This window comes from Micropterus salmoides, unplaced genomic scaffold (genome assembly GCF_014851395.1).
Source record: "Micropterus salmoides isolate LMB-PRFRI ecotype aquatic unplaced genomic scaffold, ASM1485139v1 Ms_hic_scaffold_12, whole genome shotgun sequence".
NCBI lineage: Eukaryota > Metazoa > Chordata > Actinopteri > Centrarchiformes > Centrarchidae > Micropterus > Micropterus salmoides.
Window position 1 is genome coordinate 4,881,843 of NW_024040263.1, and position 17,009 is coordinate 4,898,851.

Here is a 17,009-nt window from a genome sequence, read left to right on the forward strand (position 1 = left end):
CCTACGTCTACAACCCTGGAAAAATGACAGCATTCACAGCCTCAAAAGGGAATGCAGGAAAGCAGAGCGCAGATGGAAAAAATCCAGTCTCCAAGTCCATTACCTCAGTCTGAAGGATTTATTAATTAACTACAATAACATGGTTAAGGATGCGAGAACACACTATTTTTCTGAACTCATTACTACACATAAACAAAATCCCAGGTTTCTGTTTAAGACTGTGGATCAGCTGGCAAACCCAACCCCTCCTTGTGCCTCAGCTGGAAGTAATGATGACTGTGAATTATTTTTATCTTGTTTTACCAATAAGGTGGTGTCAATCAGAGCCTCTATTACCCCCCACTGCCTCTTACTCAGAGGTTCCTCACCAGCAACAAGAGAGTTTTAACCAGTTTTATCCCATCGACTTGTCTGAGCTTTTAAAAACAATATCACAAATGAGAGTGTCCTCCAGCCCACTTGATGTAATACCTACAAAATTTTTACTGAAAGTAATGGATTCTGTTGGCCCCCATTTGATCTGTTTTCAACAGCTCCCTATCTACTGGTTGTGTCCCTGATTATTTTAAAACTGCTTGCGTGAACCCACTTTTAAAGAAACCTGGTTTAGATCCCTCCCTCCATCAAAATGTTAGACCAATTTCAAAACTGCCTTTTATTGCAAAGATTCTAGAAAGAATTGTGTCCAAACAGCTGCTCACTGTACTGGAAAATAACAAAATATTTGAACAGTTTCAGTCTGGTTTCACAAAGTATCACAGCACTGAGACTGCCCTGCTTAAAGTCACCAATGACTTTTTAATGTCTGCCGATGAAGACATGTGCTCAGTCCTTGTACTCCTGGACCTTAGCGCTGCTTTTGACACCATTGATCACAACATCATGTTAGAGACAGACTGAGGCACTGGGTGGGGATCTCTGGTACTGCTCTAGAATGGTTTTCATCCTACCTGTCAAATAGGAAGTTCTGCATGTCTGTAAACAACTATGTCTCTTCATTCTGTCCAGTTAAATATGGTGTGCCTCAGGGGTCGGTCTTAGGACCCATTTTGTTTTCCTTGTATCTGCTTCCCCTTGGACATCTTATCCATAAACATGGCATTTCTTTTCATATTTATGCTGATGACACACAAATATACTTGCCCGTCAGATCCACAGACCCTGGAATGCTGAGTTCACTTACCGACTGAACTTTGTGAAGTTAAAAAATGGATGTCAAATAATTTCCTCCAGCTGAACTCAGACAAAACAGAAATCCTGGTCATTGGGTCTCAGCAGATGGCAAAACAAATACTGCCATCTGCTGGTTCCCTAGTAAATCACATTAAGCCTTTTACAAAGAACCTTGGTGTCTGGTTTGATAGTAATTTAAATTTCGAGCAACACACCACAAAGCTTGTTCAATCATGTTTTTATCAACTTAGAAATATAGCAAAAATTCGATCTATGTTAACTTTTAAGGACATCGAGACCATTTTACACGCCTTCGTCTCATCACGCCTTGACTTGACTTTATTTTATCCCTTTTATTTTATTGTATTTTACTTATTTTATATTTATCTTAAACGTGTATTTTAGTCTTTTCAATGTTTTCTTGCTTTTATATTATTGTCTTTACACTTGTTAAAGCACTTTGTAACTTGTTTTTGAAAAGTGCTCTTCAAATAATTATTATTATTATTATCATCCCTAACTTTGTACAGTATTTTAGCTCTACCGTTGATAATGACTAGAGAACAGATGACTCACTCTATAATAACCAAACACTAAGACACAGCCAGGTAGTATTGTGTTTGAATGTTTATTTAAAGTTAATCCTGCTGCGCACCCCCTCCCTGTGTGAAAGCATAGTCTGAAAGGAGGAGGATACAGGCCACTATAGCGCCACATCAGCACATTTAGTAACAAGGCTACTTGTTTAGTCACAAGACCTCCATCCCCCACTGTTATGGCACTCTGTGCTGCCCTGTGATAACACACTAGCATGGTGAGGCTAGTTCATGTACAACCTCAGGAAGAACGTCCAATAAGAGACGGGGCTGAGATTAGACAGTGAGTATCTCCAATTTACCGAATAGAGAAAAAAAAAAGGAGGAAGTATTACTAAATATCAAGTTCCACAGAGAAAAAAAAAAGGGGCGGATGATGGTGAGAGACAGAGAAAATATTCAATATAAAGTACTCTCTCTAGTCCCTCGATGTGGCTGCTGATCCGCAAGGCGTGCTTTGATGATGTCACTAAAGTTGAATGTTGAGGCTTGTGATCATGAACCCCAAGATTCACAGCGTGGTCGTCGTCCTTCTCCAATCAATGACACAGCTCCTCTCTCCTCCTTCCACACAAAAACGGATGGACTGACAGAGAGCGATAGAGAGAGAACAACAAGTTAAATAGAGTATGTCAGTGTGTATTCCTATTTTGGATCATTTACCAGGAAGGAAAACAGGCAATAATACACCAGCAGTGGTTGCTAACACTAAAAGCGCCATTCATTATACATGGCAGATGCAGGAATGTGACAAAATGTCTCCCATGTTTTTTTTTTTTGGAGTACACATAAGAACTGCCATTCATCAAATTCAGCAGCTGCACAAGGAATGAAAGAGCTGGCACACAGAAGTTACGAAATGCATCAGTTTTCCACTGAATAAATAGTCCATGAAAACTGCAGACAACTTGGACTCTGGGTAACCCAAAGTGATGGATGACATTTTTACTGAAAGGCATTGTTGACATTTGTCATTTAGAAATAAAGCGTTTCCAATAAATCTAAATGTTGTGTTGGACATATCAAACTGTTTTCACGTTTTACCTGCGTAGGGGACTACAGATCTCCTAGTGGAATGATTTCTTCGTTGATAAAAAACTCAATGGTCTCCTCCTCCCAGTCCTCCACGTTGCTGTCCAGCTCATCAGTGTCCACTCCTGGAAGACAGAAATAAATGTCAGTCATGAAACATAATGACTACGGAGGGAGGCAAGCAAATATGTACAAAAGTGAGAGAGGTCCCACCTCCTCTGAGCTCGAGCCGGATGCTCTTCTGTTCCTGGTAGATCTGTTGTGCCGTCTCCCTGTAGCGACGGTACTCCTCCATCATGGACCTGCGCTTGTCCACCAGCGCCTACTCACAAACACAGAACGTTCAGATTCATAAAAGAGAATGATGTTTGGGATTGTAAACAGTTCTTATCCCTCTCATTCCTCAAATATCTAAAGCAGAAAGAGGGCTCAGTAAATGGTATGTTTGTCTCTAGCATGGAATCTAAAAACATGCTAAGACATTTTGAGAGCTTTTAAACGAGACACACATTAATGAATCACAACTTAAAATCTGTTTAGCCTGAGGACAACTGGCAAAAAAAGGACAAATGCTTCAATACAGATACTTATACTGTACGTTAACACAGTTTTAACCGGTTACTGACGGTGCAGAAAATACAGAAAGGGCCCAAATAGTTGTAAGAGCACCATCTCCATCAAGCTCTACAAAATAAAATGGAAGACAGCATAGTATAGATAATATGTTAACAACTCGGACCAGTTAAAGGAATGACCGGGTCAAACCTTAGAGGCCTTGGACTGGCTCAGACGATCCTTCTGCTCAAAGATCTTTGAATATTTTTTAAGATCCTTCTTGATCATCTGAAAGACACAAAGAGATTTTAGGGTTAAGGAAGGTTCCACTCCCACAAAACAAAAAGTATGACAGATACAATATCAAGTAGGGCTGTGCAATATAGTGGTATGGTAATGGTATTTGTATATCTCCAGAATCGCACAAGTTACCCCACCTCTATGAGGCAGAGAAATATCATGATATCTGTTGGAAATTCCAACAGTAACTCATGATATTTCACTGAATTTTCCAATAAATCTTCTATATTGGGATATGAAATTACCTATATCAGGATATGAATGTTTAAGTCATATTGCACAGCCCTAATATCAAGTGTATGATGCATCAGTACACAGGATGTTGTAGTCGTGAGCCTCAGATCAGAGTTAGAATCAGGAGCCGCAGTGCAGCTCTCATACGAGGTGTCAGAAAAGTTATTTAGTTCGTCATCACTGGCTCCACACACACACACACACACACCTACCTTGATCTCATCTGCGCTGAGCAGAGTGGGAGGTCTGGGTCTCCAGAGCAGCTGACAGAAGCGGTCCTTGTTGTTCTTCTGAAGAAGGCGGCCTTGGAACGTCCACAGCCAGTAAGCATTGTCCACCTAGACACACACATCAAAAAGTGGAAAAAAGGTTATGTGAGTGTAAGTTCAGTATGAATTCCCGCCCATCCACAGTGAATTGGTCTGGCAGGAAAGGAGTATGTACCTTGTGGCTCCACCAGGAGACTGAGGTGACGACATAGCGTCCGGTAGGGTCCCACTCTACGTCAGAGGCCATGTAGTGCTCTGCTATGTTCATCATGGTGCAGTCCGATGTGTCTACAAAGGCAAGAGCTCCATTCATGCTGCGGACACGCACAGAAAAGACAATATTTACACACACACACACACACACACACAATGACATTTATAAGAAGTTCAAATATATGATACTGTGAGCCTCAGATCAGAGTTAGAATCAGGAGCGTTTGCTCTCATAAGAGGTGTCAGAAAAGTTGTTTAGTTTGTCATCAGTGGCTTGTGTCTGTCACTCACACAAATACAATCACACACACAGAGCTTTAACTGACCTCCTGAGTCCAGCCAGAACCAAAAACTGTCCCTGGGGGCTCCAGAAGATGCTGTTGGCCTGCTGCTTATCAAACATCTCTGTAGAAAAAAATGTGTCACATTCAGTGGAGGTTTACAGGGCGTCCTAGACAGTAGGGCAGTTAGTGCATCCGTCCAATTTACTCACTTATGAGCTCAATCTTGCCATTGTTTTTGACATGATAGAAGGAGACGTTGATTCTGGGAGCCTCTCCATGGAGAACAGCAAACTTGCTACCGTTAGGCTCCCATGCAAATGCTATGATGCCTTCTGTGAAAACAGAAACAACAAAAAAAGGATCAGGATTTTCTTCCCCTATGGGAAACAATCACAGTTACCTTTGTGTGTTTATTACGATCTTACCTTTCATCTCCACCACATCAACAGGAACCTGCTTCTCTCTCATGCGGAAGATTTCAAAGTTGGTGACCACACCCTGAGAAGGATTCAGAAATAAATTTAGCATGTTTTTTTTGTTTGTTTGTTTGTTTGTTTTTTTACCAGTGAGGGCTCAGCTGCTTCACCCTCTGTCTCTCCACATGTGTACCTGTGTTCCTTTAGGAGTCCTGTCCACTTTCACGCACAGGTAATCTCCATTTCTCTGCCAGTGCAGTTTGCAGTCTACAACATTGAAGAGGTTGCGGACACGGATCTCATGACGAGAAGGCATCTGCATCAGAGTTACCCTGGCTGGAATATCTTTGTCCTCGGGTACCCAGAATGCTATGATGTTGTCACCAGGAGACCATGAGAAGTCCCTGTAGATACAGATTGTCAATATATCTACACAATTTAAACCATGTGATTATAAGAAACATATCATAAAAGTATTATCAAGGACTCTTACTTGATACCGGTGATCTTGAGACTCTTCTTGTCAAGCAAGCCCATAGACTGAAACCAGAAACATGTCTTTAATGTCACTTGCACACTTTAAGTACAATTAAATGGGGTAAGTCCACTTACTGGAGTCTCATAGATGCTCAGCGTGTCTGTCGTCATCCTGGCAAAGAACTTCCCATCGTGGCTCCATCTGAGAAAGAACAAATATGTTCCATTATAATATATTCAGTCACAGGAGGAGCAACAAATGAAAACAACATGAAAGTATATGAGATTTTGACGGCGAGAGAGAGAGGGGGGAGGAGAAAAAAAAAAAAGACAAACAAGCATAGAGCACTGACTTGAATATGGGCCAGTGTGCAGAGCTCTCGCAGTGGAAACCTCTCTTCTTATGTCCAGTCAGAATGTCCCAGATGATGATGGCCTGTGGGTCCTCTTTGGTGTCCATCAGTGGACTAAAGGTCACCACATATCTGGAAGGCATCACAACCGCACATGGAGCTTCAGACAGCTCAGAAACTGCACCGTTCAACCAACATTATCCATCATCAATATTAATTCATTAATATCCATTTAAGCTCATTAGTTTCAATAAACTTTTGAACCAGGATCTTCAGTATTGGATCAAGTAGCTTGTGAAAAATAAGGTGTGACAGGTGTGCACATTTGAGTGCGTCAGAGAGATATTTAATCAACATTTAGGTAACTAAAAGTATCGCACTCTGTATCGGCAGATACCCATTGTGGGCCCAAAACACTTGATCGGGACATCCCTAGTTTATTGTAAGTCTTTTAAAAAATTTTATTTTCTTTCTAGAATTTTGCAAACTGATGCAGCTGCATGCGGATTTCGCACTCGTTAAAACACATCTATACATGTAAATGACTAATGCTATGAAAGGGTCAATTAGTACTGCTACACAGAAACGCTGATTACCTCTCGCATGGTGAGAAGTCGATGAGGGACACACCCTGATGGCTGAACCTCTGAATCTGCTTGAACTTCTCGCCGCCCCACAATGCAATGCCACGTTGGTGGAAGGTAGCGAGGTATGTGCCTTTAGGAGACCAGCGCACGTACGTCTCTGTCCAGCGCTGTATCATGACACAAAAACCTTATTAGTCTGAATCCCACTACTGTTGAATTACATTTAATACGACCGTATTAGCACCGTATTATTTCTACTTACTGCTCTCTCTTCAGATATGATTGGTTCCTTAGCATCATTATTGAAAATGGCAGTCCTCTCTCCAGCTTCGTAGATCACACTGTACTGGTCACGACAGTCTGAGTCCTCAATCCAATGGCGCATATTTCCCTGAAGAGACGGACATACAGAGTCAGTGGATCAAACTGCACTTGGCACATTGTTCTGTTGATATTTGCTGGCCATTGTATAAGGTTACATAAGCGCAAAACCACTAATTTTTGCTAAATTGAAAGAGTACAAAAAAACCCAAGTAATTAATACTTAATAATCTAATGATTAATAGTAAAAAGTTGTATTTGTTGTTAAAAAATACACTCACAAAATCTTTGAAAGGCTGCTTCTCAGGTGTTTCCCACTCATCACTGATGTTCATGTACCTGGGAAAACAAACAAACAGAATTAACATAAGTCACTTGTCTCACATTTATCTCACAGCTGCTGCATTTCTTAATCAGACACGGCACACTTACTTGTCAAAGTCAGTGAAAAGGTTGACCCTGAATGTGTGTTGTTTGTCGAGTTTGTATCCATCTGCGTTCTTTACTGCCTCCAGGGCCTGGGTAGGAGCAGCATACTCCAAGAAGATGTACCTGTGTGAGATATGGGTCGTTTTTAAAAAACATTAAATTAAACATTAAAGCAATATACTGCCACAACTGAGTAGAGGGCAAAACGCATACCCTTTGGTCAAGCCATCGGCGTCTGGATAGAACTCAGTGGTGATCTTGCCAAACTTGGAGAAAATCTTGTGTATGACGTTCTTTAGTTTCTCCAAACGCTCTGGGCCCACCTGAGGAACGTTGTCCACCACCACCACCGAGTCTATGCCGTCAGCCTCCTGGGGCTTCTCCCTCAGGAGGTCACCGAGCAGCTCTGAAGAGAAAGAGGGGTGGGAAGATCATAGAGGGAAACAGTAACATTATCTTATCTATCTATTGCCATAGTAAAAGGTGGTACACTGTGACTATAGTAATTAATAACCTGAACTATCAAACTTTTAAAAAGTACACTAATTACTCTTTGTTAAAAACCTATTGTTAGAGACGTGTTGATCAAACTTTACATTATTTTGGAGGCCGTAGTTTGTGGTGCCATATAATTGTATTACTCTGTACTGAGAGATGTTTCTACTGTTTAGTCTACCCTCATGGATATAAATGGGGTGGACAAAATAATTAAAACTGCCTTGAGTGAGGCAATGCAGTGCAGCCACAGACTACAGCCTCCAAACTAATCATACAGTTGAATCCACACCTCTGAAACAGTGTAAAAATAAAAACTTTATACACTTCACGTAGGGAGATCTGACTGCATGCTAGTTGTACTAGAATTCATTCATTTCAGCTAACGGCAGTTTGCTGAGGACCTTCCAGAAAAGCCCTAGAGTCTGTCTTGCAGAGCAATGCTATAAAACAGCTTCAAAGCGTCCTCATAAGCTGGAGTTTCAGTTTCAATGTTTTGTTATAATTGCAGGGACATTATGGATCAAACTCCCCTCAACAACGGGTTAGGGTTAACGTGACACTGATGTGAAAGCTAACTTTAATATTAGCAGCTGCTTCATGCAAACCATACTGCAGCTTCGCAGTAGTGGCCCTCGCCTTCATTATTCATTCAGACAGCTAACTTTAACAAAAACGTTAGTCATTTTTCAGCTTCGGCCCTGTTTCAATACTCCGGATGACAGTGACAAGGCCACAGTGAGTGGTTGTCTGGGGACTGGGTGAGGCTTCAATGGGCGGGAAATTAAACTGTCATAACGTGGGTTTATGTTCGATAATTTGGTGGTTAGAGTTATGGTTAAGGAAAATGCTGATGTATCTGTTTAAATCCTGGTAATCAGACCTCAAGATTTAGTCACTGAGGTCCGGAAGGCTAAGTCGCAAACTAGCTATCAGCTAGCTAGCTTTGTAGCATTCATAATATCACAGCACAGCTCTTAGCGAACAGTTAGCAACAGGCCAAAAAGCCGGGTGTTTTCCTGCTGCCCCTCACCCTCATCATCGACGTCATCCTCGAAGTCCTCCGGGTCGCTGAAGGAGGGCTCCTCCTCTTCATAATCGGGGTCGTCCACCATATCCACCGTATCTTGCATTTATCAGGAGAACGAGACGGATTTCTCAACCCAAATGAGTAAAATCCCCAAGATTAAAGAGGCTGACGGTCCTCGGCCGGTGCGGTACCATGTGCGAGTACGCGAAAATGGACGATGAGACGGAAACGCAACACCGGAACTTGTTCGAACGCAATACGGCCATGAACCCGCTGCGGGGGGAAATTAAAGTTGCAAAACAGAAGGATCGGCAGTATGTGAGGCCTGCTAATGTCATTTAACCTATCCATACGTTTAAGGAGCAGTAAGCAGCGCAGATGTCCTTGTTACGATGCTCAAACGTTACATAGAAGTAAAGAGGAAAGTCACGCACCGGTAGATCCGAAACTATTTCCCGCGAGAAAAACTACATGCTGTTATTTTAGCTAGCAGTGGCATTTATCTCAATACTACATAACTTAGCTTCTAGCTATGATTCCAGATACGCGAGTCGGCGTTAGTTATGTGTGCTTAGATGTAACTGTTTAGCTGTGAAGTCATTTGTGACCTGTCTACTGTTATGTATCCTGAAGTCACATATACACGTTAGTACCATGGACAGAGAGTGTGTATCGCTGCTGCCCAGTGTGTGTGAGGTGTTGGCTGACTCGGGGAGGTCTCTGCCCGATGACACCAGCCTGGAGAAACTGTTGGACTGGTTCACAGGGATCACCAAGGCTGGTTAGTACTGAACTTGGTGGGATTTAATCTGGTTTGTTTATCTGTCACGTAAAGTAGAGCTTTACACCCAGGTAACTGGGTGGCTGGATTACAAACTGGGCAAAGGCTCAAGGTTCACGGTGTGGCATTTAATTTGTGGTATTCTGGTTACTTCCCCCTGTGTTTGGGAATGTGCACCATGTAAACTTAAATAAGGATTATTTTATTGAATCATCGATTCATTGTTTTGTCTATAAAATATCACAAAATAATTCCCAGAGCCCAAAGTGACACATTCAAGTTGCTTGCCAATAGACCAATGGTTTGAGGCATTGTGTAGGGGAGGGGCCCTGTGTCTTTTGATACCTTTTAATGATTTGTCTTCATATAACACTTACATGGTGAATGTTCCTAAATAAATGTATGTTTAAAAATTAAGCTGTCATGTGTACTAACGGGAGTTAAATGGGGTAAGAGCAAGCTCATGCCAATTTGGGTTATCAATCATAAATGGCTTAATCAGCTCCCCCTTAACATAAAAAGAGAGGTTTCCATACCTAGGGATAGTTATTACCAAAAATTATAAGTAGATAGATAGATAAACACCAGAATAACATTCAGTTTTGGAAGAGGCTCCCAATTTCTTTATTAGGTAGAACAAATGCTATTATGCTATTAAGATGCTGTTACATCTTTGTACATCTAAGACGAACAAGAGTTTGTAAAATTCAGATGGTGCTTTTCTTACATGGAGGAAAATGGGAATATCTACTATTGGCGAAATGTACCTGGCAGAGGCGTTTGCATCCTTCCAACAGCTCCAAGAAAAATATGGTCCCACAACGGGACTTCTTAAAATACCTTCAGGTTAGGAGTTATGTGAGGAACATATCTTCCTGACTTTGAGAGTGCAAGGCTGGACTGATTGGATGGCTGTCTAAAACATCCCGCTGGATCTAAAAATATACTTTCTTGTCTGCAATGCGCTTTACAGCATTGGTTGTACGGTTATCAGAAGATGTCTGAGACAAGAACCTGAAATATATACATATGTGGTCAATTAATACACGACACTGTTAAATACAATATTTAATCTCCCTTGAGGGTTTTTCCAGCTGTGGATTGCTAGATTAATGTTATGGCAGTACCACTGTCTAATGTTCAACTTTTCTCCTGATGAAGAGGGATCTCTGCTGAAGGCCTGTCCATGTCTGCTTGAATTCATATCCACTGTGGGTCACAGCACCGCTTTAGACCCCAGTGTCCTATCCTTCGCTCTCAAACTCACTGGCTTACTGGCTGCCACCGAGGACGGCTTCATAAAGCTTCAGGTAGCGTTAATGACACCTTGTACTTTTGTACTAAAAAGCTGTTCCAAACTGTTCCTGATTTTGGTGATGTCCCCCCTGTAGGAATGCTCTCTTCTGGAGCAGGTCTTTAACCTTCAGCACTGGCAAGACGCAGGACTCTGGGAGGATCCCTGTTTACGTATTGGCTGGATCCACGGCTTAAAGAACTTGCTGCAGTGCCCTAAGGCTCTCAGTTTTTTTGTACAATCAGGTGACGCTTCATGTGGGAAACAAGACCATCTCTCCTAATATGTTGTATATTATAAAAAAACAACTTGATGAGTGGAAGGCAGGTGATAGTTAGGAACAAAAACTAAGATTTTACCACTTCATAACTGAAATCTGTTTTCCTCACTCCCCAGATTTCATTGAACCGCTCCTACAACTCCAGACAGACTCAAGTCTATTCGTTGCCTCGGCTGCCAATCAGATGCTCGCCCACATCCTGCTCTTCTTTCAGCCAGTCTCATCTGCAGGATATAACGCCATAGATGAGAAAGAAGAAGAAGAAGACGGTAGGACACGTACCGCCATCACAGACTTGGGAACCAGCACACAGTACACTGCTGTTGTTGAGACGATCACAGAGTACCTCAAGGAGTCGCTAGTTCCCAAAGGAAACAGACAGCTACATCAGAGTCTGCAGATCCTCAAACTGTTGGCCCTGCTCCTGGCCCAGGCCAGGCCTCCTCTCCGGGACAAGCTGCTTCAGACAGTCACAGATTCTCTGGAGGAGCTGGTGACAGCAGGCTGCAGTGTACTCACACTGCCTCTGATGGACGTCATTCTGGCTGCATACAGGTAGATCGGCTCTCTCTTAGGAAAACAAACGGTTTACAGACAGGATCAGAATCAGAATCAGCTTTATTGCTAAGTAGGTTTACACATACAAGGAATTTGCTTTGGTGTTTTGAGTATGCTGTACGTTGGCGCTGTGATAATAGCATAGAGCTGAAACGATTATGCAATGAATCAATTAGTGTTAAAGTAATGTCCATGTCTGTCTTCAGCAGCTCCGGCACTGATGAACGTGTCCCAGACCAACGCGTCAGCCGTCTTCTGTCATCCATGTTGAACATTAACAAACCTGCTGACCTCATTCATGCTGCAGCTGCTTTTCTTCGCAGAAGTCGGCACCAGTAAGCATGTGTTAGCAGCACGGGTTCACACTCTTATACAGATTGTGGTTTCACCGTCAGCAGTTCAAGCTCAGTTTGTAGAAGTTATATATTCTCACATTTTAAGAAAGCCAGTATTTCCAGGTCTCATCGGTGCTGTTTCCTTTTTTCCCCTGTGTTTTGGTCCAGTGATGCTGTCCACACAGCCCGGACTGTGAGAATATTGCTGCTACCCCTTGACATTATAACTGGTCAGACTCTACTGGGCACAAACACCACTGGTAAAACACACACACATATACACACATAAAAAGAAAACAGTCCGTTATTTAGGATCTTTATAACTACATATATTTCCGTTCCTGCAGCAGGCGAGGATTGGTTTTCAATGATAGAGCAGCTGAAGAGTAAATCCTCCTGCGTCTCTGTGATCTGCGTCTGTCTGACCAACACACCACAGATCGCACTCAAGGTGAGGCGATAAGGACAACAGAAAACAGAGGAAAGGAAATGGACTGTATTTTTGTGTGAAGCAGACTAACATGAGTGTCTCTCTTTCTCTCTCTCCATCAGCCTTCTGGTGTCCTCCCCTGTTCTTCAGCTTTAATTATCACTGCAGTTCTGTCACTGTTAAGGATCTGCAGTGGCGTCTCTTCCTCCTCATCCACTGGTTGTAGTGAGGTCTGCAGGAATGTAATCGGCAGTGGCAAAGTTCAGAAATGTGCTCTAGAGGCTCTGACAGCTCTCAGCAGCAGCCCAGGTAAAACAGTGTATGTGTGGGATGATTGAAACAGCGAACAAGATTTTCTTTTCTTTCTTAACTTATTTTACTTCAGCTTGATAGGAAACGTTATTGGAAAGACAGCCACAGTGCCAACAGAATTAAATGGAGCTTCGCAATATAACAGTAAAATAGTACAGAATATCGTAAGTCATTTTCTCTGTACAGAGAGGCCAAGTCAAATCAAACTATATACTATGTACTGACACAAAAACAAATGCTACAGTGTATTAACATGATATGTTTTGTTCAGTGTGAGAAGGTGTTTTTTGAGGATGAAAAATTTAGCATGTATCCTTCAACATGTGTGTTTCAGGAGCAAAGGAGAAGATCAGTGAAGTGTTCACAGTTCTGACACAATATCTGAACAGTCCTGATTCTGACCCAACTGTAAGTTGTTCCTGTCTATGCACACTTTGATACAACTTTCGTTGTTTGTTTTTTGTCACTGACTTTCTAGGTAGTGAAAAGTTAGTGGGGGGGGGGCAGTGACTTAGAAGAAGACACTGATTTTCTCATCCTACATGTTTTAAAGAGATTCATAAATTCATAATTAAATATAAAACTTTATATTAAACATAATAAAGTTATAATATTACAAGAAAAATTTATATTTCAGTTAATTAAGTCTTTATTGTTATTTTAGAGCATTTCAAAAACTTCTACTCCACATAATGTGATTAGAAGTTTCTTTTTTATACCACTTCCACGCATTATCTCATGTATAGAGGCAAAGTATTTTGGAGTTGAGCAGTAGTATGACAAAATAATCTTAACTAAAGGTCCACTTACTACAGTAGCTTTTCCTGTAGCTTTCATTTCATAGACATAAACGACTAATCGAGGACATAAATCAGCTGAAGTCACATCGAGGTGAAGTGACAGGGTTGCAGACTTTACTTAGATCTTTAAAATATTTATCTCAAGATATATTCTAACAGTGAAATGTTTCCCATATTTCTTAGGTACTGCACAAGTCTTACCAGGCCTTAGTAAAATGGATAAGTATGTGCACAGACCTCTCCTTTATGACAGACCAGCTCAGACAAGGTAACGTTCACCAGCAGTCTCTTTGTTAAAGCTCATAAAAACTCTCCTGCCTGATGAATCAAATGAATGAGTGTGGCATGCGATATGTGTATCCCTATTAGATCTTGTCGAGGTAGTGGAGAAACGTGTGTGTGACATGCGTTGGGAGGTGAGAGACTCGACGGTGGAGTTTCTGGGTCACCTGGCAGGCGTGCGTGTCTTGCTGAAGTCAGCCGACGAGGAGGTGTGTGACGCGTCTGAGGCTCTGCTGGGCGGCAGCTGTACAACTCCTCTCCTGAAGGAGGCACTGCAGGACACAGAGAGTTATGTGAGAGCCAGCGCCGTCTCTGCACTGGCAAAGACACTGGCACACAGCTGGCAGCAGGGGGCAGCACTCGCTCTGGAGGAGGTAGGCAGAAATTGTTTTACATTTTGGCACAAGACTACAGGTAAGAAGTTGCTGTGGTGAAGGATACTGTATCAGATTTTGGTCCTTCTATCAATAGTGTAAAAATAAAAACAAGGAGGTACAATGTTTTCAGATGGCTGCAGTATAACTGTAAACTTGGCTTTAATTTACTTCTGTGTCCTTCCAGACTGAAATAGTGAGCCGGCTCCTTGAAATCCTGTCCCAGGACACAGAGGGATTCGCCAGGAGGGCTGTCGTACGATACTTCATCTCCTGGTTTTCTTCACACTCCTCACACTCTCCCCCATCGTCATCCTCTCTCCTGATGCAGTGCGTACGCTCCGCCCTTTCACATGGCAGTGCAGATCTGGACTGGGAGGTCAAAGTTCACACGCTGGAGCTGGCTGAGCTGCTGCTGGATGAAGCCTTTTTAGGTCAACGTGGTTACAGGAAGGGCTCAGACGCACGTCGTGCTTTACCGCATCCCTATGCTGTAGTTTCTGACCAGGCCTACACGCTTCACACACACTCCGGTGCACTCACAGAGGGTGGGGAGTCTGATTTGGCCGGAGCATTGAACAGTCTGGTCGAGCAGGGAGCCATCTCAGCGTTGTTGAGTGGTCTGGTTGACTGCGATAGGCCTGTAGGTCTGAAGGCCTGTCGACTGCTGATAACACTCAGAGAGACAGTCTGCCCTCTTTCAATAGGGGCATCAGTTGCCAGGGTGTCCTGTGAACTGCCTGGCCAGGGCTGGGGACAGGAGATCAGAAAGGTACTGGGGACGAAGAAGAGTGATCAGGCCAGTGAGGCGGACATCGCAGCACAGAGAAGGCTCAATGGAGCAGACGAGATTCATTCTGAGGACTGTGGCGAGACTGGAGAGGAGGGTGATAGTGCGATTGTTAGTGTGTGTGAGGTGTTGAGGTCTCTGGATTTAGAAGAGATGCTCGATGTCCTGACTCAAAGCAGCGACCACATCCACAACTCTCCCCTCTCTCTACTGCAGGACATTCTGACTGCAAGTGCTGCTCATGCTAATCCAGACACACAAACAGGGCAAGAGGTCATAGTTGACTGCTACTGACACACAAACACACACAGACTTTATGTTTGCTTGCTATCAGAGATGAACAGCACACTCTTAACTCAGGTTACATTTGCCTCTGTGTTCTGATATTTTTGTGACTTGAGTAAAAGATCATTTGTCCTGATTTTACTGATTTATACATGTCTGTTGTTTCTATAGTGGAACACAGCTCTGTGTGCATTTGTGAACATGTGAAGGTATCTTGGAAATGTCTTTATAACCTGACGATACCACATTTGAGATTTTTTTCTACAATTCATTACGTTAGCTCGCCAGGATGATTCAACTGTTGCCTTTTCTGTGGATCCGCACACTGTCACACTTTGTCTACAGTGGCTGTGAAATGGATGACTAAAAAACGTAGTTGAAACATGTCCTGTAAGAACGAAAGAGAAAAATACCTTACTACCTTTTATATTTGAAAATAATCTAACAGATACTTTGTTGGGACCTTTTTTCAGGTTTCGGTCAGGTAGCAGAACTCTTTCTCTAAACTCTTTCTTATATTACCAAGTTTTATGTGACACATTAACAGTTTTTGTAAAACATCATCATCATACTCTTTATCTGCTTTTTTTTATTGTATTGTTGTAAATAAATATACAGGTAAATCAAAAAAGTTTCTTTGGTCCAACAGCTTCGTACTTACTGATAAGCAACCACCTCTCCTACTGCTTCCTCTAAACCTGTGCTGTTGTGTTGATTATTCTGACAACGTATTTTGAATCAAGATACTGTAAGATAAGCCTTTACTGATTCCCCAGAGAGGAAATTCAGTTGTTGTGGCACTACAGAAATATTATGAATTTCCCCCCGGGGAAGGATTTCTGATTTCTACTACTGATATAAAATACTTTGTATATAGTATACAGAAACATTTCATGAGCAATGAATACACAAGTAGGTAGAAAGTCAGTTAGGTCAGCCAATCATTTAATTTGGAGCAAATTAAATGATTGGCTGTGCTTATTAGTCCTACTAGAGCCACAGATACCAAATTGTTTTTATTTTTGTGTCAGAGAATTTGATTTAGTGATTGCTCTCTGATGTAAAGAGAATTTCAAAAAATATAACAAAGAATGCTTCTGAAATAAATTGCCTACCCCAGCTTGAATATAGAAATGGAAGTATACATACAGAGTATAATGTAATACAGCACTATTAAAATAATATAAGATTGGTTATAAAATATAATATAAGGTTAAATGTAGTAATATAGTATAACAGAACAGAAAATATTCACCTGTACTAGATTTGTTTGGGATACCTTTTCCATTTAGTTGCTCTTGGGAACAATTGCATTACACATAAATACACCAGGTGACACCTTTTCTCTTGTAAGTGTAGCCTCTGGTAAGCAGGTTTTTACCCTTGGTTTCATGGCTATTATTTAAACCTTTTCAAATATGATTTTTTTTATGCTAGTGATATATATATATAATATATGGTCCTGGCCATCAAACTCTTCCTGGTTATTTTAATTCCTTCCATCCACTGTCACTGATTTCCCTTGTGGAAATGCTTCATTAAAGCCCCGGAGTTTAAAGTGTGTGGACATCACAGATGGAGATGTAGAGGGCAGTCGCCATCTCCACGTGTTCACACACTCACTAACTCAGTCACATGGAGGAACAGAGGGACACACGCGCAGAGAAAACTCTCCTCATTAACTAATGAGCAGGATGTCAGCGACTGCCTACACACACACACAC

The 17,009-nt window shown here is 41.9% G+C and overlaps 2 protein-coding genes and 2 non-coding genes across 6 annotated transcripts; 1 reads left to right on the forward strand and 3 right to left on the reverse strand.

The window, feature by feature from the left end:
• Nucleotides 1-1,782: 1,782 nt before the first annotated feature.
• eif3ba (eukaryotic translation initiation factor 3, subunit Ba) lies at nt 1,783-8,988 on the reverse strand. Its single transcript, XM_038712970.1, has 19 exons — nt 8,768-8,988; nt 7,453-7,645; nt 7,243-7,362; nt 7,092-7,149; nt 6,752-6,880; nt 6,499-6,656; nt 5,903-6,034; nt 5,685-5,751; nt 5,566-5,612; nt 5,266-5,476; nt 5,082-5,154; nt 4,866-4,988; nt 4,699-4,777; nt 4,335-4,473; nt 4,103-4,228; nt 3,567-3,644; nt 3,015-3,123; nt 2,814-2,926; nt 1,783-2,355 (listed from the first exon to the last, which is right to left on the reverse strand). The coding sequence occupies exons 1-18, from the start codon at nt 8,865-8,867 to the stop codon at nt 2,826-2,828; spliced, it is 2,043 nt and encodes a 680-aa protein (XP_038568898.1). The 5' UTR covers nt 8,868-8,988; the 3' UTR covers nt 1,783-2,355; nt 2,814-2,825.
• On the reverse strand, nt 3,989-4,076 carry LOC119900017. Its single transcript, XR_005443986.1, has one exon. It is a non-coding gene; the product is annotated as a small nucleolar RNA SNORD60 (small nucleolar RNA).
• Nucleotides 4,565-4,647, reverse strand: LOC119900021. The gene has a single exon (XR_005443990.1). It is a non-coding gene; the product is annotated as a small nucleolar RNA SNORD60 (small nucleolar RNA).
• Nucleotides 8,989-9,102: 114 nt separating the features above from the next.
• Nucleotides 9,103-15,837, forward strand: brat1 (BRCA1-associated ATM activator 1). Of its 3 annotated transcripts, none has more exons than XM_038712967.1 (12): nt 9,103-9,545; nt 10,707-10,855; nt 10,937-11,084; nt 11,236-11,674; nt 11,884-12,012; nt 12,181-12,272; nt 12,360-12,463; nt 12,565-12,751; nt 13,089-13,162; nt 13,738-13,822; nt 13,924-14,210; nt 14,398-15,837. In XM_038712967.1, the coding sequence occupies exons 1-12, from the start codon at nt 9,419-9,421 to the stop codon at nt 15,292-15,294; spliced, it is 2,718 nt and encodes a 905-aa protein (XP_038568895.1). In that variant the 5' UTR covers nt 9,103-9,418; the 3' UTR covers nt 15,295-15,837. The 3 variants fall into 3 exon arrangements, with proteins under 3 accessions (XP_038568895.1, XP_038568897.1, XP_038568896.1); XM_038712969.1 differs by having other exon boundaries at nt 12,363-12,463; XM_038712968.1 differs by having other exon boundaries at nt 11,887-12,012.
• Nucleotides 15,838-17,009: the final 1,172 nt, after the last annotated feature.

Excerpts from the sequence above, each read along its gene's own strand:
- eif3ba (XM_038712970.1), bottom strand. The coding sequence starts at position 8,867 with ATGCAAGATACGGTGGATATGGTGGACGACCCCGATTATGAAGAGGAG. Across the intron at positions 7,150-7,242 it reads CTTTTCACTGACTTTGACAA|GTACATGAACATCAGTGATG; the intron begins GTAAGTGTGCCG and ends TTGTTTTCCCAG. Across the intron at positions 5,477-5,565 it reads CTCAAGATCACCGGTATCAA|GGACTTCTCATGGTCTCCTG; the intron begins GTAAGAGTCCTT and ends CTGTATCTACAG.
- brat1 (XM_038712967.1), top strand. The coding sequence starts at position 9,419 with ATGGACAGAGAGTGTGTATCGCTGCTGCCCAGTGTGTGTGAGGTGTTG. Across the intron at positions 12,464-12,564 it reads CACCACAGATCGCACTCAAG|CCTTCTGGTGTCCTCCCCTG; the intron begins GTGAGGCGATAA and ends TCTCTCCATCAG. Across the intron at positions 13,163-13,737 it reads GTCCTGATTCTGACCCAACT|GTACTGCACAAGTCTTACCA; the intron begins GTAAGTTGTTCC and ends CATATTTCTTAG.